Source organism: Diabrotica undecimpunctata, chromosome 1 (assembly GCF_040954645.1).
Source record: "Diabrotica undecimpunctata isolate CICGRU chromosome 1, icDiaUnde3, whole genome shotgun sequence".
Classification (NCBI taxonomy): Eukaryota; Metazoa; Arthropoda; class Insecta; order Coleoptera; family Chrysomelidae; genus Diabrotica; species Diabrotica undecimpunctata.
In genome coordinates, this window is record NC_092803.1 from 20,661,829 (window position 1) to 20,686,139 (window position 24,311).

A 24,311-nucleotide genomic window follows, 5' to 3' on the forward strand; every position below is an offset into this window, starting at 1 on the left:
ATGGAAAATAATTATAAATAGCTATAAACCCATAGAATAAACCATATATCCATGTGTGTTTAAGAAGAGTTATAAGACATTAAAACCAAACATGGGAACGAAAACGCGAGAAAGATGAATCATGTCTAGGTGGAAGCAAATCTTCGAGGCTTGGAGATTCATTCGAAATCTACTGAGAACTGGAAACCGAAAGGCGCAGGACGCTATAAACCGGGCATAGAAGAATGGAATTAAACACAATTCTTCTTGCAACACAACTTTAGATAATTGGTCTATAAACCTACACAACCTCAAACCGGCCAATCGTGGTTATTTGTAGATGGTTGCTATGTATTATATCAATTCAACTTCAATTAACTCTTCCTAACTATCTGCAAGAAGGGCTGTCCAGTAGGGTATGGTATATAAATGTATGTTGCTCAGAATAGAGATCGATTGAAGCAGTTGGGAGAGAGGCCTATTTCGAAAAATGGACGACAGAAGGCTAAGAAAATGAAGGCGGGTTAGACGAAAAAAGGCCTAACCTTGCATGACGAGCTACTAAGTTTTATGATTCTAACCTGGGGAGGAGCAATATTAGTGTAAATTTAAAATCGCGACTGAATCTCACTGTTCTCTGTCCGGCTCGCGGAGATGGGAATACAACCGGGACAAGTTATCTCTGCCTATCGTGAGAGGCGACTAATGGAAAGGAATGATGAGGTGGAGAGCCGTCGTTCGAGTGTCGGGCTTCTAGAAACGCACGCAGGGCGCTTTGGCGTTACGGTCACTGGTCGATACTCCTAGTATCCGAGACGAGCCTCTCGTAGGACGACTCTACTCTCATTTCACAGAACCAAGATGAGGTTGAACGTGTTGCGTCCCTCATACACCCTTTCCCATTAAGGGCGTGGGGTTACGGCACGTACCCACCTTGGAAAACTTAAGAATGAGAGAGGAGAGCTCCTGGGCGGCTACCTGTCCACGTGCGAGGTCGAGCTTTGACCTACGTTCACCTTTCCGCCCCAGAGGGGGATAAAGGACGGATGTTTGTACCACAACATAGGTACTACAGGGATGGTGTAGCCCAGCGTTGCTCATTGCATCGCGCCACCCTCAAATTGTGTCAGACTCGGGTTAGTGGCTAGCTAAAGGTCGTATGCCGAAAGGTGAGGTAGACCTGGCTCCCGCCGGCATTTATTGCCGGCATTTATCGCCGGCATGAATCCCACTGTTGCATTAGCTGCCAACTTGAATTTAAAAGTGCACACGGGGAAGCACAATTATTGAATTATCTCGTTTATTATTAACTTAATGTCATAAATGAACAAAAACAAAAATGGAGAAAATTATATTTTATGGAATTTTGATCTCTTTTATTTTTTTACTAAAATCAATATTTGAGGTCGTACGTATGCGGTAAAGGCGCGAGCGTGAGGCCTCGCGGCAACTGTTTATATAGGAATTGTTTTTATTCATTATATCGGCAATTTTAAACTTTTCGACAAAACAAGGTCTTAACTTGGTTAATCCACCCCTAAGGTTAGAACAATAAAATTTAGGGTAGCTCGCCATGCAAGCTCAAATGACATCCCACTGGACTATATAGGATCTTCATATTCTTTCATTCTTATTCGTTGATAGAGATTTCTATCACTATTATTAAATAATTTTTTTCATCATCATCTAGATTCAAAAGTTCACTGCTGGACATAGGCCTCTTCCTCATGTTTCCAACCCCGTCTATCCTGCGCAACACTCATCCAGTTTTTATTTGTCTTCTTAGATCGTCAGCCAATCGTGTAGGTGGTCGACCGACGCTTCTTTGTATTTCCTTGGTCTCTATTCCAATAACCTGTTTGTTAATCACCCATCCGTCATTCTAGCCATGTGTCCTGCCCATCTCCATTTTATTTTACCCATCCTTTCGATGACCTCAGTCACCTTGGTTCTTCTCCTGGCCTCTTCGTTTTTTATTTTGTTTCGCACAGTTATTCCTAACATCGATCGTTCCATTGTTCTCTGTGTAACTCTTAGTTTGGTAGCCGAGGCTTTTGTCAAATAAGTGTTTCTGCTTCATATGTCAACACTGGGAGGACGCATTGATCAAATACTTTTCTCTTCAGGCATGTGGGCAGGTCACTTTTAAAAGTTTCTCTCAGTTTTCCATATGCTGCCCACCCAAGACGAATTCTTCTCTTCAATATAATTCAAAATAATTTTTTTTAGTTTTATTAAATTTGCAATTTTAATACGTCTTAAGATTTCAACGTTTTAGTCATTTAAAGTCGTTAAATCGTTAAAACATTTTCGAAGTGTATGAATTTCACTTCATTTATGGTTGTACTTCCAAATATTCCACACCTGTCTTCCAAGCAAGTTTGGCTATATTCAGATTAATTAAATTTTTGTAACGATTGAGTTTTTAAGTATTTATTATACGACGTGATTTCCTTTATCTTACACAGGTTAGTCAAACAACTCATTACTTTTTGTATAGCTGCTGTGTCGACGGTCAAAATGGAACAAAAATCAGGGATGTTGTATCTTTCTGAGTGATTTGAATAAAAAATGAAGAAGGCGAAACCAGCACTTCCTTTAATATTTGACTCATTGCTCTAAATGATTAAATCGTCCTATAAATTACATTGAATGTATTTGAATATCATTTTGGTAAATTAGTTAATTAGCTAATCGGTTTTTCAAAAGGAATCTGAAGATTTGTTTCGTAGAAATAAAATTCTGGTAGTTAAAACAGAATCATAATATAAAATAGTATCGATAAAAGACTGTTTGAGGAGGTTTTATTCTCCAAATTATTTGTTGAAAGTCAACTTACATTCTAAACCATAATATCTATATTAAATGTACTGTATTTTTTTTCAACAGTTGTTAGCTAATATTTTTTGTTTATGTATAACATATAAAAAGAGGTCTCTTGGGGTTTTTCTAGTAATAATTTAAATACTTAGATTATTGTTTATCAAATTTTAAAAGATTTATTTTACATAGTATTACGCTTACTACAGAAGATTAAAACAATTTCTTAGTTTTATTATACGTATTTGATGGTTGGATATATTAGTAAAATTACCTATTTTAAATAAATTTTTTCTAGTCAAATTTGTTGTTATACTTTGATGATTTTTGTTTTGTATTAAAGCTATAAATAAATATATATCATACATAATAATAGAAAAGAAATCTGGAATGTAAAACATTTTATTCCTATTAATTATTATTAAAAACTACACCACTGCTTAGTTTACTATTCTGACCTTTGATCTATCAAATCAGGTGAGTCATTATTATTAGTTATGAGAAAGTATACGAAAATGTAAATATCTTTAATCTATTACCAGAGTATATTTTTATTTCTAACTTATTTTAACAATTAGGATATTAAAAAAATATTTTAAACCTTTTAAAAAAAAAATTGTATTCAAAGGATAAAAACTATTTACATGTGTTAGTAAGGGATACAACATAAAACCATTGTACTGTTTGTGACAAGCAAAACATTTCCTGTTTCCGTTTGGAGGTCGTACACATGCGCACTTCGAATTTTTACAGCTCTAGTTGATCGCATTTTTGTTGGAGTGAGTTAAAGAATGGCTACGAATAATTATTTTGGATTTACTCACGGTGGAACGCAGTATGGGTAAGTATTGATAATATGAAATAAATCTTAAACCTAGTGTGAGTGTTTTAGAAAGTTAGTTTTTTGTTACATAATCTGAACAGTTTAAAAAAAAACGTTTATAAAGTTTGTTACCGGCGTCCTTGATATCAGTCCCGTCATTTTCCACGATCAATAAAATATTGCCTCCATTTTGCACATGTTTTTTCTTTGATTTTTTTAGTATATTATGAGCTAACTAACAGGAAAAATATACGTTCAGATTACACTAATACTGATTTACTAAAATACCCACATAATTCTTGTTGTCAGTGTGTCAACACTCTTAAAATAAGACATCTCATCCTCAGAGCAACTACTGGAGCCTACCAAGCGGGTCAGGCTGGTTACGCTGTAGCTACTCCTGCGACAGCAGCTGCAGCAGCTACGTACGGTACCCAAAGACCCACCAGCTATGACACAGCATATCAGGCTGCAGCTGCAGCCAGCCAAGGTACTTATGCTGCTGTAGGGACTACTGCTACTCCCGCCTATGAGTATGGATATGGTGAGCTATTAAATTATTATTTTTCTGTTTTAAAGCATGTGAAGATAAGGTAGAAAACAAATTTGTATAATTACACAAAAACTATATTATTGATTAGAGAAAATCTTTGTTGACCTGGATTCTTCTTTTAATTTATTTGTGGATATCATAAAAAAGTAATGCTTGGTTTGTCTAGCCAAGAGGTTCCATTAATTCTTAATAATTTTTACCCTGTTTACTAAAAACCCAAAGACTACTGCTTTTAAACTATGTTTATCTCTTTTTAACACTGTCACTGCCAATGATATTTTAAATTTTTTCGTCGTGCGCCAAAACTATATTATTTTGTTAACGTGAAACACTGTAAGTGTACATTAATGTTACATGTTTGTCAATACATAGTGCACATTAATGGTACACTTGGCGGCGAGAGTGTTAAGGTCACATAAGTCTTTTTTGGAGGCTTAACCTAAAAAAAATTCTGCTGAAATCTGTTCAATTTGTCATCTAATGCTACCACAAAATGTTTTTTTTTTGGTTTGACTTATTAAGTAAGAATGATGACAAAGTATTAGTATAAAATATTGCATCAACTGCTGCATTTACTACTACAAAATTCAACAAGCTAATGGAGTTATTTTTCTATAATTTTGTAATGCAGTTTTTTTTCTAACTTTGCTGCAGTAAAAATTGTTTCCCATATATGACAGAACACTGTTTTCATATAAAGAAATAATACAGTATACTCCCTCTATAATAAACAAATGAACACAGTTATTATGAGGTTTCGCTTATAACGAGGTACATTAGATGTCCTGTAAAATTTCTATTGAACTATAACCCTTTATAGGGAGGCAAATTTGGTTATAACGAGAGAAGATAAGATCGAAAAACGTGTTTTTCTACGTTTTTGGACGGCTGTGACTATAAATAAATACCCTTTTTAACTGCCGTCCGCAATAAACTTCTTTTAATTCAGAAATTTACAATTTATGATTCACAAGTGCCGTAGAGGGTTGACCATTCGCATATAATAATAAGAAAGTCCTAATAGACAAGATGTGGTAAGTGCCTTAAATGTTGTAAGAAACTTTATCCAAAGACAAAACGCAAATGAAGAGGCATACAACTGTTTCACATCTTTAGAAAATATTGTAGATAGAATACTGGACAATTTAAAGCAGTCAAAAATGACAGACTTCTTCCAATTGCAGAAGGAATAGTTTATGTTATGAAAATATGCTTTATACAGATTTACAGAATACAGATTTTTTGTTTTAACTTATATCACTGACAATAAAAGTAAACAACTCTTTTTTGTTTTAATGTATTTCATTGACAATAAAAGTAAAAAACTTTTTTTTTTAAAATGCCATTCAAACAATATTTAGCATCTTATATTGCTCCGAATGGCTTCACTATAGGAAGTTAATATTTTAGAAAACTACATATTCATGTGTATGCACAGTATCATTGTTGTTTGATATAACGAGATCGGCTTATAATGAGGTAATTGCCATTTCAGTTCTCGTTATAGAGGGAGTCTACTGTATCAATTTTCCTTTAATTATGACAAATGACAGTTCTTGAAACATAATTTTTTTTCTGTTGACTGCATCATCTTTCATGAAATTTTATATTTTTTGTTTTATTTCACAGGTCAAACAGCTGCAACTGGTTACACAAGTGGTTATGATCAAACAGCTGCTGCTGCAGCAGCAGTAGCAGCTGCTGCAAAACCTGCTTCCTATGCCACTACTTATACACAGAGAACTACCTCACAGCAGGCACAACAGGCAGCAGCAGTAAGACATTTCTATTATGTTAGGGCGAAAGAAAGTTCTTGTCTCTCTCAATTAACTGTATAATATAAAAGAAACTTGCGTTATACAGTGTGTCTAATTAAGTCAGCACTAAATGGGAAACTTATTTATTTTTAGTTTTAAGAAAAAAGTTTTAGGTTTAGAACATGCAGATTTTTATAAAGAATTACTTTTTTTCCTAAAAATAAAAAAGTTTTCCATATGGTGCAGACTAAATTGGACTAGAGATTCCAGTACCATGAGATCTCGGTATTTGCGAGATCCCATATATTGAAAATAGTTATATTTATAGAAGGCAAATGAAACAATTAATTGAGATCAATCAAATCACACCATTTATTCTTCACAGAAAACAGTAACAAATACTTAAAAAACAAAAGAATCTATCTTTAAAAAATGCACCAACAAAATTTTAAAAATCAACCAAAAAACACATTTCAACTGAAAATTAATACAGTTTAAAATGAAAAAGACAGAAAAGATTTGATTTCACGTTCAAAGCGTCTATGTATCTATTGATACGTATTTCGACTTAAAAAGTCTCATCAGAATAGTTATTCATAGCCGTTCTTAACGTGAAAAATAATCTTCTGTGTCTTATTAGAAGCAACAATAACATGGCTTCGTTATGGACGCAATAGCGACATCTGATAGAAAAATCGGTAAGATAGTTTCTTAGTCGTCTGGTCATGTCTTGCAATTTTTAGAAGGTTCCAGATTAAAGCAGAAATCTGAATTTGTTTCGAAACTATCTTACCGATTTTTCTATCAGATGTCGCTATTGCGTCCATAATGAAGCCATGTTATTGTTGCTTCTAATAAGACACAGAAGATTATTTTTCACGTTAAGAACGGCTATGAATAACTATTCTGATGAGACTTTTTAAGTCGAAATACGTATCAATAGATACATAGACGCTTTGAACGTGAAATCACATCTTTTCTGTCTTTTTCATTTTATTCGGATCTACTCTGTATGAGTACGAGAAACAAATTCGTTAGGATTTCTGCCTAGATGAATAGACATGTCGTGGAATGCAAATTTTAGATTCCCCATGTCTCTTTTAACATCTTTATCGTCGTCTGGTCATGTCTTGCAATTTTTAGAAGGCTCCAGATTAAAGCAGAAATCTGAATTTGTTTCGAAACTATCTTACCGATTTTTTTAATACAGTTTACTTTACTTATTTAGTTGCTATATTACTTAACTATAGGTTACTATTATTTAGCTAAAGCTTTTAATTGAAAATGTTTGCAAATAAAATACAACATATCTAAACTGTCATCTTCCAAACTACTCCATATTTTAGAGGCAATATAGCTAGCAACAGAAAATATCCTTTCAGCTTCAACACTTGTTGACAGTATTCCTTTTAAGGCTTTCTAATAATATGTAAATATACAATATTTTCCTGTTGACCCCCCCGATTCATAGTGATTTCTTTTTTTATTCACTAAAATGTATGTGCTCGAGATGGTGATGGGCAAAGTACATTACATGCTGATGATATAGTTAACTCAACTCCTATTGCAATGTAAGATCAAGATCGGAACCCGATTACAGAACCTCTACATTGATTTTTCTTACTTGATCTGTCTCTTCGTCATCATTGCTAACGGATGAATTTAAAAGGCAGAAGTACATTCTCATTACAAAATCGTTAATTTCATTTTTGGAAGTAAACTTAGGTGGAAGAGCACATGATGCATGGTAATTATGAGGATTTTGGAGATAAATCAGTGGTTGAGTCAGATTTATATGTCGTTGTAAAATACATTGGAACAAAGACAAAGCTAATTCTGAAGGCTAGAATGATTATCTTCCAGTTTCTTGATCATAAATTTGAAAGGACTTCAATAGCAAGTTTTTCCAGCTTCAATATATTTTCTATATTTACTAAAGTATCAAAATCATGATCTAAAAACATACTTAATGTTCATACTAACGCTCAGAATAGCTTAAGATATTTCCTCAATATATTTCCTTGAGAATATATTATTGAGATATCCCTGTCACGGAGTGTTCGCGCTGGCAAGAGGTGGAATGTATGCTTTTTTTCAGTCCAAAAATCCCGCGCCTGTAATCCCGCATCACGCGAGATTGGAAAATGACGCGGCATCCCACAATATTGAGATCTTGTATTCTGGGATTAGAAGCTCTAAATTAGACCCATATGAGAAACTTTTTTATTTTTACTTTTAGGAAAAAAGTTATTCTTTATAAAAATTCTGTATGTTTTAAAACCTAAAATACAATAAATATTCAATTTTTCAGATATACGCAGTTTGTCAAAAAATGTGAATTGTAAATATTGTTAACTCTTACATAAAATTGATATTTTTTGACAAACTGCATATATGACTGAATTTGATGATTGTATTGTAGGATTTAGATTATTCAGGACTTTTTATAAAGAATAACTTTTTTCGTTAAACTAAAAATAAAAAAGGTTCCCATATTGTGCTGACTTCATTGGAGACCCTGTATATTGCACAAATATGTAGATAAAAAAATATTTTGTTTCTGATTTTTGTATCTATCCCAGACCAGAACATTTTTTCGCCCTGAAATTAGATAAATGATCAAATAAAGAGCAAACATTTGTATTGGTAATATAAAAAAATTGTTTCAGTCAGCGGCAGTGGCTGCCGCGGCAGTGGTCAAGCAGCCTGCACAGTACACAGCCACATACCAGCCCACAGCAACAGCTTACCAGACTACCTACCCCCAACCTGCTGCTGCACAGACTACAATAGCTGCTCAACCTACAACACAAGCCAAACGTAAGTGCCTTTCCTAATAACATTTGTGTTAGTTTTGGTATTTTGTATTGTGAAAAATGGGATCTCAAGGTTCAGGTATACAAAATATTTTGTCACCAATAATGGTTTTATTGATTAATAATTATTGATGATATTGAAAGGCATGATGGATTGAGGTGAATGAAAATATAAGGTTTGTAAGGTTATGTTGCCAATAATGGAAGGGAAACTATGAAAATCCTAAAAATGGATAAAAAAAGATTACAGAAAAAGCTCTGGATCATCACATGAATTTGTGTAACCCTAGGTATCTAATACACATTTTTAAAGTCTTAATTTTGTGTTTAGTGATTCGTAAGTTTTTGCCTTTTGACTATATTTTTTCACTATGTTATCATTTGTCTAATATCTAATGCATGAACCTTGGGTAACATCATTTCGTTCAATCCTCAAAATTGTTAATTTTGTGTAGAGACTAATTCTACCACAACATATTCAGGATATGATGCTGCCCTGTATTCAGCAGCTACCATGTATGTAGCCCAACAGTCAGGTACTGCCCAACAGAAAGCTGTCGGCTGGCAAAACTACAAGAAACCAGGTATAGGTGCCAAAACTGCAAGACCAAAAGCACCTCCAAAGCCTCAACAGTTGCATTATTGTGATGTTTGTAAAATCAGGTAAGATGTTTTTCACCCTTAAACCTACATAATCAACCTCTAACAGTATCTTCAGTTTTATTAACCTTAAATAGCTTTTCAAGGCTATACATATACTATATAAGGATTTGACAAGCTCTGCAACTTTTTCTATAGCATTCATTTCTTTCTTGTAGTTGTGCTGGTCCCCAGACCTACAGAGAACATTTAGAAGGACAAAAACACAAAAAGCGAGAAGCAGCCACCAAAATGGCAGCCTCTGTTGCTGTTACTACCCAAAACCGTGCTGGGAACTCTCTAAGATGTCAGTTATGTGATGTAACTTGCACAGGTAAGTTCATTCACCCACATAATTGTGGCATCTTTATTGATAAACCAGTAGATAGAAAAAATAGTATATTGTTGATCATTAATCTTTACATCTTAATATAAAACATTAATAAATATCTTTTTTTTTTTCTATTATAGGTAATGATGCTTATGCTGCCCACATCCGTGGAGCCAAACACCAGAAGGTGGTATTGCTACACACCAAATTAGGCAAGCCTATACCTCCACAAGAACCAGAAGTTCTTGGAGGAGCCAAGAAATCAGTTTCTTCCACTCCTAAAATCAACTTTGTAGCATCAGGAGGCTTAGGTGTGGCTGCTGGCAATGGAGATGCATCAAAAGATGAAGATGATGAAATACCAGAACCAGATATACAGCCTGTAGGACAAGATTATATTGAGGAGATCAAGAGTGATGATGGCAAGGTAAGAAATCAAGAAATGTAAATAAAATATTGATTTATATAGCTTTTTATATGTTGTATATTATAATGTATTGTTTTATTGTTTTTAGGTTATAAGCTTCAACTGCAAATTATGTGAATGTAGATTTAATGATCCAAATGCTAAAGAAATGCACATGAAGGGCAGAAGGCATAGGTTGCAGTATAAGAAAAAGGTCAATCCTGAATTAGTAGTTGACGTTAAACCATCACTAAGACAAAGAAGAATCCAGGAAGAGAAAATGAGAAGAGCTGTAAGTATATATACCAATTTTTTTCTTTACACTACTATTGAATAAAATAAATTTATACTTGACAGTTGTTCCATTTGTTAAATATTCCAATTGTTTAACAGTGTTTTTAGGCTGTCATAGAGGATAAGTGACCATCTTCACCCTGTATTTTATGAGTTGGAAAAAATACTGGTTTTGCAAGGTCATACAATTTTAAATTGTGTGAAAATAAAAATAGGAGTACAATTGAAATTATATGCATTTTTATTTTACATAATTGTTTTTAGGCACTAAGAGAAGAGTTTTGGGCTCGTCGTCATTATCCTGATGTAAATGAAAGTCTGTATTGGGAAGAACAAAGAAGATACGAAGATGAATATATGATGGGCCATGGAAATATGCCTTTCCAAAGAGGCAGACCTTTCCTCCCTGGAGGTCAAGCTCCACCAGTAAGTAAACAGCTAGTATAAAACCATATTTGTATGTGCAAAACAATGATTTGCACATGATAGACAGTACCACCTTTTCTATTCTAGTTTTTCCAGGGTGTTTTGACTCGTAGAACTGAATCTAGCGATGATAAACATGTTATGGCGAGACATGCAGAAATTTATCCTAAGGAGGAAGAGCTACAGGCCATTCAACGCATCGTTTCCCACACAGAGAGAGCACTGAAGGCTGTTTCAGATCAAATGGGTGATGGTAAGAACAAAGCTCCAGATGTGAAACCTGATGAAAAAGCAGAACCACAACAAAAAGAGGATGGACGTGACAATCAACTGTAAGAACAACCAAACAGTTTTAGACTCTGAAAACTATAAAATCATATTGTTTCAGCTTCTCCTTCCAACAAGGTGATCAGAACCGCATTCTAAAAGGTGTTATGCGTGTCGGACATCTTGCTAAAGGCCTTCTCCTTCGAGGTGACACAAATGTTGAATTGGTGGTACTATGTGCTGATAAACCTACCCTCACTCTTCTTAAGAAAGTCGTAGAAATCCTTCCATCTGCCCTGAAGCAAGTGGCCCCAGAGAGTGGCTACACCGTGGCCATCAACGCTTCCGAGGCAGGCTTGATCATCGCCGGAGATAGTTTGACGGTGTTGGTACAGTTCACGAGTCCCATAATTCGGGAACAACCAGGTAAAGGGGTGGGGTAAATTAAGAAGTGAGAGAGTATGATTGTACAGTACTGTGCAGGGTTTAAGCTGGATTTTCCTTTTTTGCATTTGTTTTTCTAGAGGTACTGCTGATAATGAAGCTGTATCAAGGATTTGGAGACGAAGAGGAAGAATTGTGGCATCAATGAAGGTGAAATACACAAGTTTGAGGCCTTCGGTTCCTTCTTTTTCATTGATATGGCAATATTAACTAAATATCTTTGGCTTCAGATTATTTTATTCGTCTTTTGTAAATTTTAACAAATTTTTGAAGAACTTCTTCACCAAGAAACTAAGTTCCAAAACTTCTGCGTTGTTTATTTCTTTATTGAAAATTTATACTATTATTAATAACTATATTTTTTGGCTTTTGCATGTTTTTAATTTAAGAGGATTTGCAGCCAAAGTTCGTCTGAAAATAAAAACTAAAAGTTTCACGTGATTATTTTGTTCTTGCCAATCTTTATATTTATTTGAAATACATTTCTGAATTTTCAATCTTCTTGAACTATATTGTATACAGCAGTATAAGACACATGATTTTTATTATAGTCTTCTGGTAAAACATTTATGCTACTTTATGTTCATTTCTGATTGTTCTACTCTTCTTATGTCACACATATACAAGTTCTAAATTAATTCACAAACGTTTTTATTTGCGTTTCTCTCCAATAGTTAGTTGTAATCAACAATATGTTTGGCTGTAGATAATATTAATCATCAGTTCAAAAATGCTCAATGGGTTCAAACAATGTCTACTTTGTAAAACAACAAAAGCAAAGTTTTAATATTGATTCTATTATTTCTCCATGATGCAAACTGAGTGTTTACTGCAAAAATTTTCTAGTGCGTTTGCAAAGAAGATATTTCTGAATGAATGAGATTGTAAAGCAGTTCAAAAGACTTAAATTTTACGATAAGAACAATTTTCTTTCTGCTAAGAGATTTTATTAAGTAGTAGACCAATAAACACATTTTTTGTTATTTTAATTACATTATAATGTATAAAAAGTCTTCATATGAGTCTGCCATATTTTAATTTTTATAACATGAATTAAACAACATGAATGTTATTTGCAGGAAGAAAAAACACTGAATTAGAATTTACATTTTGATCTGCTACATAAATGTATGTCAAAAAGGTCGCGTTTATGAGAAACATCGCTGTGTGAACCCTCGATAAAATCATTCAACAGAACACTAAAATTTGACAGGGCAGAGCCTTGTATCATTTTTGATATGTCGACTGTCAATGTTTCAAGGAACTTTAAATTTTAGCACTTTAGAACTACTGCCGCCGGTTGGTGTTTGAGAATTATTTTAACATTTTGTTCATGCATCTCTGTTACAGGCGACCAATAACTTTCAGTTGTATATTTTCTTTGAAATTATTTTATTTAAAATAGAAATTTTTACTGTGGAGTAAGCTTGAGGTTATTTAAGAAAGAATTTTATGGACAGGACAAGACTCTGAATAAATAGAGTTTGAACGTAACAGTGGAACAATATCGGGAAACAAAATGCTTTAAATTGAAAATACGAAGGTTTCAGTGACAGTTAAAATTTAATTGACAGAAAATACAAAAGAGGAAAATCGATAAGTGTGATGTTCTGAAGAATATACATGACTTTAACAGAATTTAAAGTTTATTCAGCATTTTTAGCAAATGATTCTTTAAGTTTACAGAAATTATAACTCTTAATACTATCAGGGTAAACATTTTTGGTGATGGTTCTTTTATTAATATGGAATAAATACTAAAGTTACTTTTTATTTTTTCTACTTCATTGTTGTATTCACCACGCCAGGTAATATTTGTTTATTTGGGTATATATTGTTTATTGTGCTTTACCATTACAACTGAAAGTTACACTACTAGCATTGAAAAAAAATGGTATTAACGGGATCTTCAACAAAGCTTGGATTCAAACTTATAGTTTATTATTTGGACCAGCTTCTGGGCATAAGCCTTCTGTCTGCGTAATTCAGTTTAAAGTATGATTCGTTTATCTTCCATTTCTTTAAGGATATCATATTTAGGAAAATCATAAATGATCCGAAAGGCTCCTAATCTAATCTTTGCTTCTAACTGGTCACGCTCTTACCATAAACAGGGTCATTGATCGCAGTTTATTGTTTATATCATCCCAAACATGTCTTTAATAAGTTTCACATATTTCCAATAAGGGAATTCTATTTTGTATGTAAGCTTTTATTGGAAATATGTGGAAATATACTCGTTTTGTCTTTATTATTTTATGGATTCTTTATCTGTACCTATCCGAGTCAAATTTTTTGTACAGATTTTAGTTTTTTGAATGTTCCGACTACGTCTAAATGGTCGGAATATTTCACGATTTTAATTGATCTTTAAAGTACTAATTCTTTAACTGTGTTTTCGAAGATTTGGTGATGTTACACACCAATTGTAGCCTGAATTTCTCAGTACTTTATATAAAACAAGATCAATTTTCTATTTGTCTGAACTTGGACTCAAGCTTTGTTAAAATTCCCCAAATTATTGTTAAACTTAGCTTAAGTACTATGTTAGTTTTTATGAATATTTACCTTATACCAATACACAGCTTAAACCTTGGTGATACCTAATAAATATTGGACTTTTTTACAGTTGTATTCAACATTCTGTATCAGTCGCCTGAATATGGCGTGACTTTTAACGACGCGACTGATACTAGCTAACAGAAGATTCCACAACAGAAAAGAAACACAATATGTTCAATAATACAATGATCTTCTATTAGAAGAGTTGCATAGATGGCAAACATCAATGGGCTTAGTTAACCACCTTGAGGAACTTCAGTTTTTTATACATTTTTATTGTTTATATCGGGTTTTTTTATTGCAGTTTGAACCTTTTTGATTTGTGTAAGTTATAAAGCAGATTTTAGAGGCGTTTTCTTCGATTTTCCAAGATTTTTGACCAAAAATTTACTATTTTCAAAAACTTTCCTTCTATTACAGCTTTAATATTTATTTTACACCTAACACGTTCAATGTTTATCATAAAATGATCCGATAAAGTTGAAACTATTACTCCAAAATAAATTATGCTTCTCTTCTATATATTTTGATGGTGTAACAACACACAATCGATGATTTTCCATTGTTTTACCGAATTTGTCGAGAGTTTTTCATACCGATTTTTAGATTATCTAGTGTATATAATATGAATAAACTACAATGTTAATAAAAAATATGTTACAATTAATTAACGTTTCGATTTCAACATAAGTTTTGAGACCGAAAACATTTTTAATTAAAATTATGCGTTATTCTCATTAAATAAGTAGATAATATAGAAATGTCACAGGAACATAAGTTCCGGACCATACCAACTTCTAGGTTTTAAGTCGTCTATATTAAGTGTGCTTAGTCATACTATTACTATCTTGCGATTAAACACTCATTTTTCAATCATATTTTCAATTAAATTTTCTCCAGAAAATTTCTTGGTTTTGTAAATATTTGGTGATATTCTGGTAGCAGTGCTTCTCTTCTCTTTGATATGGTAAACATATAATCTCGGGCTTTATAAACTATGCAAATTTTAAAAGAGGCTAGAAATGCAATGAAACATCCACTATTTTGATCCGTTTTTAAAATAACATCTTCAGTCCAATACTTATAAACATGTACTGTGCTTTATGCTTGTTTTAGTGGTGATTTTAGGTGGTGTGGGACTGAAGGATTTTTGACCAACCGGCTCATCGCCGCCACATAGTTTGGGCCCCACTTTATATATTGGAGCCCAGGCTGGCGGTGGCGATGGTGAGCTCGCGATGGTCAAACACCCTTTTTCTTGATGTCTAGAAGCTGCAAGCGGTGGGTTCGACCGGGATGTTCTGTCACGCGGCAAGTGTCTCCAGGCGCTGGCAGCCCTCAGACATACCAAATGGTTCCAGGTTTGTGTCTTCTCTCACACCCGTGTATTGCACTTTGGCTTTACGAATATTTTTTAAGAATATATCAAGTATATTAATAGCATTTAAAAAAATAATAAGGAAAGGGGAAAGGTTCAAAGAAAAAGTATTTGTTTTTATTTTAGAAATTACTAATTATAGTTGATTTAGTTATTAAATTATTTCAGGCACTCTTTATGGGACTAACTTACCCTAAACAGTTGACATTTGCGTCTATCTGACGCAATTCCATTTCTAAGGCTTTTAAATTTTCAGTCTGCATAATTTGAGACATTTTTTTTGGTCATATATTTTGATTCTTAAATATTGTTTCTTGACTGTTGACAATAGTTGTTGCTACTACCTTTTGGCATCCTCGAGTTCTGACAGAATAGATCAAAAAATTCACGATCATCATTCATTTATTATCCGTCTCTTGGTCTAGTCTATAAATTAGATATTCGGATAGTGACTTTTTAATATGCTTATATTAATATGAAGCCATTTAATGATTTTATATACCGGGTGCGGTTACATCAATAAATTTAAAGCTTTTAAGCATTTTATCTTTTTGTGTCATAAATTTTGATCTTTTTAAACACTATTTGAATATTAAATTTGGATCTTGTTAACCATTTATTGGTCTCTACTGTAAATTTTAAGGTTCTAATTTTTTTCTGGTTCAACATAAAATTTTTAGCGGTTTTAACGATTTTATCTGTTTCATATAAAATGTGTGAACTTGTAGGAAACAAATGGCATTGCTACATATTAGGTATCTTTTTAATCCATTGATTTATTAAATTAACTTACTTATTACTACTGGGTCATTCTACTATTTGAATTGTAAATTGAATTCGGTTAACTTGTTGTTTTTCTTAAGTTTTTTTTTTATTTTGTTATCTACCGATTTATTAAATCAATTTTTTGGTTAGAAATTTGAACTGTGTTAAAAATTACCTTGTTTGGCTTTTGCTGGCCTTTTCTTTTTGTCATTCTACTACTGGGTAGGTTAGTGCATTTGCAAATATCGCTAGGTTGAAGTATGAATATAAATGCTGCCTGTTCTTTGAAATCTGTAGAAACATCTAGAAAATAAGTTTTTGGTTCTCTGCTACCGGTTCCATTATTTCGAAATATGACTGCATATTTTTTAAAATATTGAAGATAATGATTGAAAATGAATTTTTTTCGTACTTGATTCTTGAAGATCGCATCTTTGTCTTGACTAGCACTTCAAGCACCGTTAGGTCACGTGAGAATATCAAAGAAGTTACTGTGAATGAAATATTACAAAACGATAACATCGAGGAAAGCCGAGAAAAACTCAAAAATAACATGATTAACGCAGAATCACTTAAAGAGAGGAAAGTAACACGCACTAACATATCAAAAAAGAAAACCCCATGGTTTAGAGAGGAAATGAAGACAAAATGTGTAGAAAAGAGAAAGCCTTTTTACAATACAGAAAACAACTGGCATATAACCACTATAAATTAATTAGAAATCATGCGAATACTTTAGTTAGACAAATAAAAAGGGAACACTGGCGAGCTTCTCAAAACAGATGGAACATGGTTTTTAAAACTATGTAGAAATGTCTTTAAAACTCTTTTCTCGAAATTCTTGTCCACGGTTCCTTTTTAGCATTCTAGAGTGCAAATAGAATTGTTGATTGGCAAACAAAATCACCAAAGAAAAATACTGCTCGAAATCTTATAAAGGTGCCTTGTAAATTATTTTTTAACAAAATAACTATTGTGTGCTATTTTAAAAACACAAACTTTTATTGGGATCTTTTCCGTTTTCTGTATTTGGTTTCGTCAAATTTAGATACATAAAACATTTCTTAAACTTACGTATGCGAGAAAATACAAAAAAATAGCCCTCGAACAATTTTCAAATTTCATTAATGAAAAGAATAAAAAATACGACACGAAAACGGAAACCTACTGATTATCAACTATTTTGTAAACAAAATGATGATGTGAGTTTTTCCAAGTGATCGAAACTAGGGAATCGGAGTTACATCGCAAATTTCTTTTTGATTTCCGCGACTGCTATTGGCTCACTTCTATTCCCTTCTCTTTTTGTTTTGTTTTAAACTTTTTTTAACTTCAGCTTTTACGAAACCAAGAGATAAACGAAAACATCACATCTCATAAGAATTGCTGTAGAAAAAAGGGGTTCTACTGTAGTGTTCTTAACAAAGATTGTTAAACGATTATTGCGATAAAACTTGATTCGTTTTTGTTAGTAATTTCGCGTACTTTGTAAGATTCGCGGAATATAGGATAGAACGCCGAATATGGAGATCAAGCTACAAACTGCCTTTAAAGAACCTTTTTAACTTATACAGCAATTAAATTTGTAACATTTGAGTATTGCCAGATGGTGTTATTAAGGAGGGCAAAGTTCATTATTTTTAAATTTAATGTATCTTTTGAGAAAGAAAGAAGAGGAATTTTACTTAAATTTACAGAAGATTTGTTCGCTTGAACGAAATATAAAAATATTATATTTGAATTAGAGAGTACCTTACTTGCGTTATATATTATAAGGTTATTGAACTCCTAAGTGGATCATAGAGCTTCAGTGAAAACGCGCCATCGGGTTCTATTTTGCGCTAAGGCCTTCACCTCATTCCAAGACTTTCCTTGGCCTCTTATCTCGTCCATGATGGATCTTCTCCAAGTTTGTACTGGGCGACCTCCTTTTCTTCTTCCTTGGGGATTCCACTCTAAGGCAATCTTTGTAATACTGGAATTATTTCTTCTGAGTGTGTGACCAATCCAACCCCACATTCTGGACTTTATTTGATGTTCTACCCTTTTTTTGTTCGGTCAGGTGTATTAGATCTTCGTTTCTGATGATGTTAGGCCAGAAAATACGAACAATTCGTCGTATATATTTATTAATAAAGACCTGCAGTTTATCTGTGAAGGTTTTTGTCACTTTCCAGGTTTCACATCCGTAAAGTCGAACAGACATGACTGGAATGCTTGTTGAGCTTTTCATATCCTCATGCGAATATCGTCCTCTATTCCTCCGCTTTCTGTTATGACACTTCCAAAATACGTAAAGTTTTCCACATTTTCAATCTGCATGTTGTTGATAGTAAATAGTGTTATTTCTTTCATTTACTCGTATGGATTTGGTTTTACTAATATTGATTTTCAAACCAACTTCATTAGCTCCAGTGGAAAGTGTTTCCAATTGATCTTGCGTTATGGATATTATTTTTGTGTATGAAATTAAAAAAAAAATTAAATAGTGGATTCCTATCCGTGACCGCTTAACTAAAAACTATGTCATAATTTCTGATTCAATGTATTTTGTTCTATAAATTTCCCGAGGGTGGTACTCTTGCTAGATTTTTGTCTTTTTTTTTTAATTCTTTATAGAATTCTATTTTTACTTATAAAGGAGTATTTCACATTTATTAAAACACTGTTTTAACTAACTGTAACACTGAAAACTGTTAGCATGCTAAATATTGGGTCATATTTACACATTTCTTTGAAATTGATTTGGAGCATATTAAATGCGAAAAAAGGAATTCTTTCAATGCATTTTAATGAACAATAAACTAAATCACAAACATAATCTTACAGTCTCACAGACTAAATTGAAATTAAACATATTTGTAGTTTAAAAAAATGTGATAGAATAATTGTGAAAATCTGGAGAGAGATAGGTATTTAATCACTCGAAGAATAGATAACATCAGATCTTAAGGAGTGTATTGAGTTACTGAAAAAAAGTCCAATCAATCTTATAGACTGCACATTACTGGTTAAGGATTAACTTCTAATTGCTTCGATTTTTTATACTTTGTATACAAACGAAGACGAAAATGAACACCGTAATTGATGAAAAATGTGAAGTGAAAAGCACTTAAATAATTGAAAAAGAAAACATGGTGTTAAAACAATAGAATCAAGTAAAAAGGCAATAGTTTACAAGGACAGATCGCATCTTTAGTTGCTGTATATTTTAAGAGGCATTTTTAATCAAAGGGGCATCTAGCAGTCTCCTTCATATGTTAAAGAATGTGTCGGATTTGTAAAAAAAGTAACTTTTGCTAATATAGCTTAGTAGAACCCTTATATTTAGACAGAAACGAATCAGCTTTTGGTAACATTTTGTGATTCCAGGCAAGGGCTCTTGGTCTGCATTCCTGTGTCATCATCATTCGTATACTGAGAGATTTGTGCCAGAGAGTTCCTACGTGGTCGCCGTTGTCTCCATGGGTAAGTAAATTTAAATTTATATAGAATATATTTCCGTCGTGGCCTCACATTGAGTGCTGCTTAGAAAACCACTCCTAATAAGTTTTAGTACCATATAAAAGTCTCGCAAGGTATATTTCGATGCTTTCTTAAATTAGAAGACAATATAATGCCATTTCGTGTTGATATTATCAGTTTTACTTAATAGGTCCATGTTGCTCGAAATCTACTTAACAATCTTCAATCGTTAATTGTTGATAAATGGGTGAAAATTCCCAAAACATGGCTGCTTTTCTCACTGACATGTTTAAAATTAAATATGTTATCATTAGCGCTAAGATTAATCTAATCTATGATCGACACGTGATACCGAATTAAAATAATGATTTAAAATTTGTGGTTATTTAATTTACAAACCAAATGTTTGGTAAATTCCGATATCATAGGAAAACAGGTTCAGAATAATGTTCTTACTTGTGCAAACTTGCAGTCTACAGTACCACTGTGCAAGGCTACAGTTGCAGTCTCTCTTATACTATTGTTGCATGTCTCGACGTAAGCAGTAGTCACAAGTGATTAACGCGCTGGTTGGGTAGTCTCTGTTGTGCATTTAGACGCATGCTATAGAACAGCTGATATTGGACAGAACAGCGGGAATTTTTAATAACGCAGCATATTTATACAGAGATAAGTTTATTTCCATATAAAGAGTGATTCATTTAGAGGTACTTTTTTGGTGGGGATTTGATTGGAGATCGTGCATGATGAATACTGTCAAGCTGACATTTCGCTTTTGTTCAGTAATGTTTGACATTTCATGATGGGAAACTTTGCCCGGCACAGCATCTAGGAATTATTAAGTTGTATTTTGAAAATGCTTAGAGCAATTTATGGTCCATATAATCGGCCTACCCAACGAACAATTCGCTTTACAATTAGTAAGTTTGAAACCCAGTTTTCATTATGGGATAACACGCGACCAAATAGACCACGTTTTAGCACGTACTGAAAAAAATATAGCGGCGATAACGGATAGTGTACTCGAAAATAATGAAGAACCGATTCGTCGCTGTTCTCAACAGCTTGGCTTGTCATATGCAACAACTTAGCATATTTTACGTAAAGATCTTGGTTTAAAAGCATACAAAATTCAATAAGTGCAAGAGCTGAAGCCGACCGAGCTTTCGAGTCGTCACCGTTTCAGTCAATGGGCTCTTGATAAGCTTTCAGAAGATCCACTGTTTTCGAGAAAAAATTTGTTTTCAGATGAGGCCGATTTTTGGCTTATTGGGTACGTTAATAAACAAAATGCCCGTATTTGGGGTGATGAATAACCCAAAGGAGTTCAAGAGTTGTCATTACACCCTGAAAAAACAACTGTTTGGTGTGGTTTATGGGCTGGTGGAATCGTTGGTCTATATTTCTTTAAAACAGAGGCCGGTCAGAATGTTACTGTGAATGGAGACCGTTATGGTACCATGATAACGGACTATTTGGTACATGAAATTGAAGCTCGTGGTCTCGGCAACATTTGGTTCCAACAAGATGGCGCCACTTGCCATACAACCGGTGAAAGCATGGCTTTACTGCGAGAACGATTTGGTGAACAAATTATTTCACGATTTGGACCAGTGAATTGGCCTACTAGATCCTGTGACAACTCGCATCTAGACTCTTTTTTTTTTGTCTACCTAAAGTCCAAAGTCTACATGAATAAACCAGATATAGAACCAGAATAAACCGATTGAGGCATTGGAGGCCACTATTACTCGAGTCATTGGTGAAATACAAATCGAAATGCTGGAATGAGTTATCGAGAATTGGAACTTCAGAATGAACCAACTTAATGGTAGCCATGGGCAACGTTTAAAAGAAATTATCTCTAAGAAGTAATTGTAAAGAATGGTTCTTTTGTCGCTAGTCGCTAGTAAAACAAAATTTTAAGTGTACAAAGATACATGAAAAATAGCACCTACTCTTTTCCCAAACTCGTTTTCAGGCTTGTATTTTATTTTCATGTTAAATTTTCTAAAAATAACACCTGTGATTTTTTATGAGTATTTGTAATATTGTTATTTATTATGTCTGAAGGCCATGGAGCTGCTTGCCGAGAAAGTGATTTCGTCAGTGCCTGGACAAGCCCAGCTGTCACCAGGAGATGCCCTTCGACGCGTCATGGAAGCGGTGGCTAGCGGGCTGCTTCTCCCGGGAGGTCCCGGTTTGGCTGATCCGTGCGAAAAGGATAATCCCGACGCTTCCGGAGCATTGAACGCTCAACAGAGGGAAGATCTCACCTGCTCTGCACAATACGCCCTTAGATTAATAGCTTATAGACAAATATACAAGGTGAGGAAGAAAGATGGCATTTTTGTAACTGTTGTCTAAATTTGATCTTTTTCTTTAGGTATTAGGTATGGATCCTTTGCCAACGCCTCAGAAATCGTTCAGGAGAGTTGGAATCACGCGGAAAAGACGTCTATCGGGTTCAGGACAAGATGGTTCAGAAAGTAAGTTTGCATTTAATTTTTTTAATATTACAGATATGATTGGTACATGAATATTTAATTTTAGTTCTGTATGTCGTTAAAAAACTTAGTGAAACATTTATTCGTGTTTACTAAGTCATTTTACTTAACATTTTTTTGTTGATACTCGATTGCAGATATGAATAATTGGTTTGTTTTTATACTTGATAAAATATTTACTTTGAAGTACATTTTGAATATCTTTTGCATGTTAAAGTGGGATAATGCAATTATGATTTTTCGCGAGACATGACTGCTTGGCACCACCGTTTGTTTTACACGAGAATTGTGGCCTGATCACGATAATTTTATCGTAAAATGCTTTTTACATAATGATACATAGAACAATCACAACTTACGTTTTGTTTTCTGTTTCAGGTGATTCAGGAAAGATGGTGAAGACACAGATATAGTTAGTTAAATTATATTTTTACATCTCTGAAGTATTTTACTTTATAGGCATATAAGTAACTAATAATGTTTATTTAACTTAGTTCTTTGTGATTTTTTTAGTTATTTTTTACTTAGTGTTATATATCTAATCTGGTCTAAAGCATTACTGAACGTTCAGTAATGAGTTGAATGTATTTGATTTTCTATTAATTATGGAGTTGAATGTATTTGACGAATGAAGTTGTTTCCTAGAAGCTACAAAATAAATATTGAGCAGTGGGTGTTGTTGCTTTTTTTACTGAATGTCTTTAATTTTAGAACCCCAAGAAAATACCTCCACTAGGTAAGCTCATTTTATATTGTAAATGAGTATGGTGTGGCATTACTGCAAGAGAACCAAATTTAAAAATGGTGTATAATACAGCAAAATCAAATACATTTTTTGGAAGCGTTATCTGTTGTAAACTGGTTATTTTAGCCAGTATATATCCTTCCTTCTTCCTTGAAGGAGAAGTTGCTGAAGGATATTTGTTATGTCTAATCAGATGACCACGTCACGACAATACTTTTCTACGGATAGATCAACAAAACATTGAGAGAGTTAGAGATTGTGAATTATCTCAACGGCTATGACTCATGCATGCGCAGTAGACGAAATTTGGTTTACAATAGAACCTTTCTGCATTTACGTGAATTTCGACTCCGCCTTGTGTGAGCCAACAGCTCACACAACGATTCTTAAAATCAAATCAGTCTTCTGAAACCACAGCTTAAATCTAAAATTACGAAAGATACGGTAATCGTTTGATATTCATAGAGAAAGGACTTATATCGGCTTGCTCTCTGTAATTAGTCAACATTAATAGTTAAAAATCGATTTAAAGTTAATTTGTGATACTAAAAAGATAGAAATAGTAAGGAAAAAATACAAATAGGATTCTGAAAGCAGCGGAAGCTCGATCTCGGAAGAAAAAAATGGAAATAGAGTATCGGATCTACCAAACATAACAAAAAAAAACGGGTGTGGCAGTCCAGTGGGACTGCCGGTGGAAGTTACACTTCTATACACGCATTCGCCGTTACAAATTTATTTGGGAGTCAATCTGCACAATCATTACATATGTAATTCTATAGGTAAGACATAGCAGAAAGAGAAACAGAATTAATAACAACTTACTAACAATGAAAGATTGAATCAATATTTTGATGAAAATGTATATTTTTATTTTCATATATGTATGAAAAGTATTGAATGCAAAATTTTTTTACACATACTCTGCAGTAAAATTCATTGTTTATTTTGTTATTAATATAATAATACAATAAAAATTAAACTGCAATATTCATAAGTATTTAAAAATGACAATAATGTAATAATATTAATAAAAAAGTCCTCCCCGACTGGGAATCGAACCCCGGTCTCCCGCGTGACAGGCGAGGATACTGACTACTACACTACCGAGGACATGACACAAATGTATTTCAAAATTGACAGTTCTGGATCATACAGTGACTTATTGAGATTATTATTTTGAAATACAAAAGAATAATATAATTATGAACATTTAATAAATAATGCAAAACATATCACATAAATAATAATATTAATAAATATTTTATATGTATAATATTATGTGTATATATATCTTTATATAATATACTCGTATATAATATTAAATTATATAT

At 33.3% G+C, this 24,311-nt stretch overlaps 1 protein-coding gene and 1 non-coding gene across 8 annotated transcripts; both read left to right on the forward strand.

The window, feature by feature from the left end:
• Window positions 1-3,493: 3,493 nt before the first annotated feature.
• On the forward strand, window positions 3,494-22,906 carry LOC140446100 (zinc finger RNA-binding protein-like). 7 transcript variants are annotated; one of them, XM_072538651.1, is made up of 16 exons: window positions 3,494-3,640; window positions 3,970-4,166; window positions 5,805-5,950; window positions 8,596-8,752; window positions 9,204-9,411; window positions 9,567-9,721; window positions 9,859-10,145; window positions 10,234-10,416; window positions 10,683-10,844; window positions 10,932-11,176; window positions 11,233-11,537; window positions 15,387-15,478; window positions 19,633-19,728; window positions 21,799-22,053; window positions 22,112-22,214; window positions 22,611-22,906. In XM_072538651.1, exons 1-16 carry the CDS (start codon window positions 3,591-3,593, stop codon window positions 22,643-22,645), a joined length of 2,676 nt encoding a protein of 891 aa, XP_072394752.1. In that variant the 5' UTR covers window positions 3,494-3,590; the 3' UTR covers window positions 22,646-22,906. The 7 variants fall into 7 exon arrangements, with proteins under 7 accessions (XP_072394752.1, XP_072394758.1, XP_072394769.1 ...); XM_072538657.1 differs by having other exon boundaries at window positions 8,602-8,752; XM_072538637.1 differs by having other exon boundaries at window positions 3,551-3,640; window positions 3,955-4,166.
• On the forward strand, window positions 10,476-10,608 carry LOC140432966 (small nucleolar RNA SNORA79). Its single transcript, XR_011949869.1, has one exon. It is a non-coding gene; the product is annotated as a small nucleolar RNA SNORA79 (small nucleolar RNA).
• Window positions 22,907-24,311: the final 1,405 nt, after the last annotated feature.

What these genes read in the sequence shown, in the direction of transcription:
- LOC140446100 (XM_072538637.1), top strand. Translation starts at nt 3,591, where the DNA reads ATGGCTACGAATAATTATTTTGGATTTACTCACGGTGGAACGCAGTAT. An exon ending in AAGAGAAAATGAGAAGAGCT is followed by an intron (nt 10,417 to 10,682) that starts GTAAGTATATAT and finishes AATTGTTTTTAG; the next exon opens with GCACTAAGAGAAGAGTTTTG. An exon ending in GATGGACGTGACAATCAACT is followed by an intron (nt 11,177 to 11,232) that starts GTAAGAACAACC and finishes ATATTGTTTCAG; the next exon opens with CTTCTCCTTCCAACAAGGTG.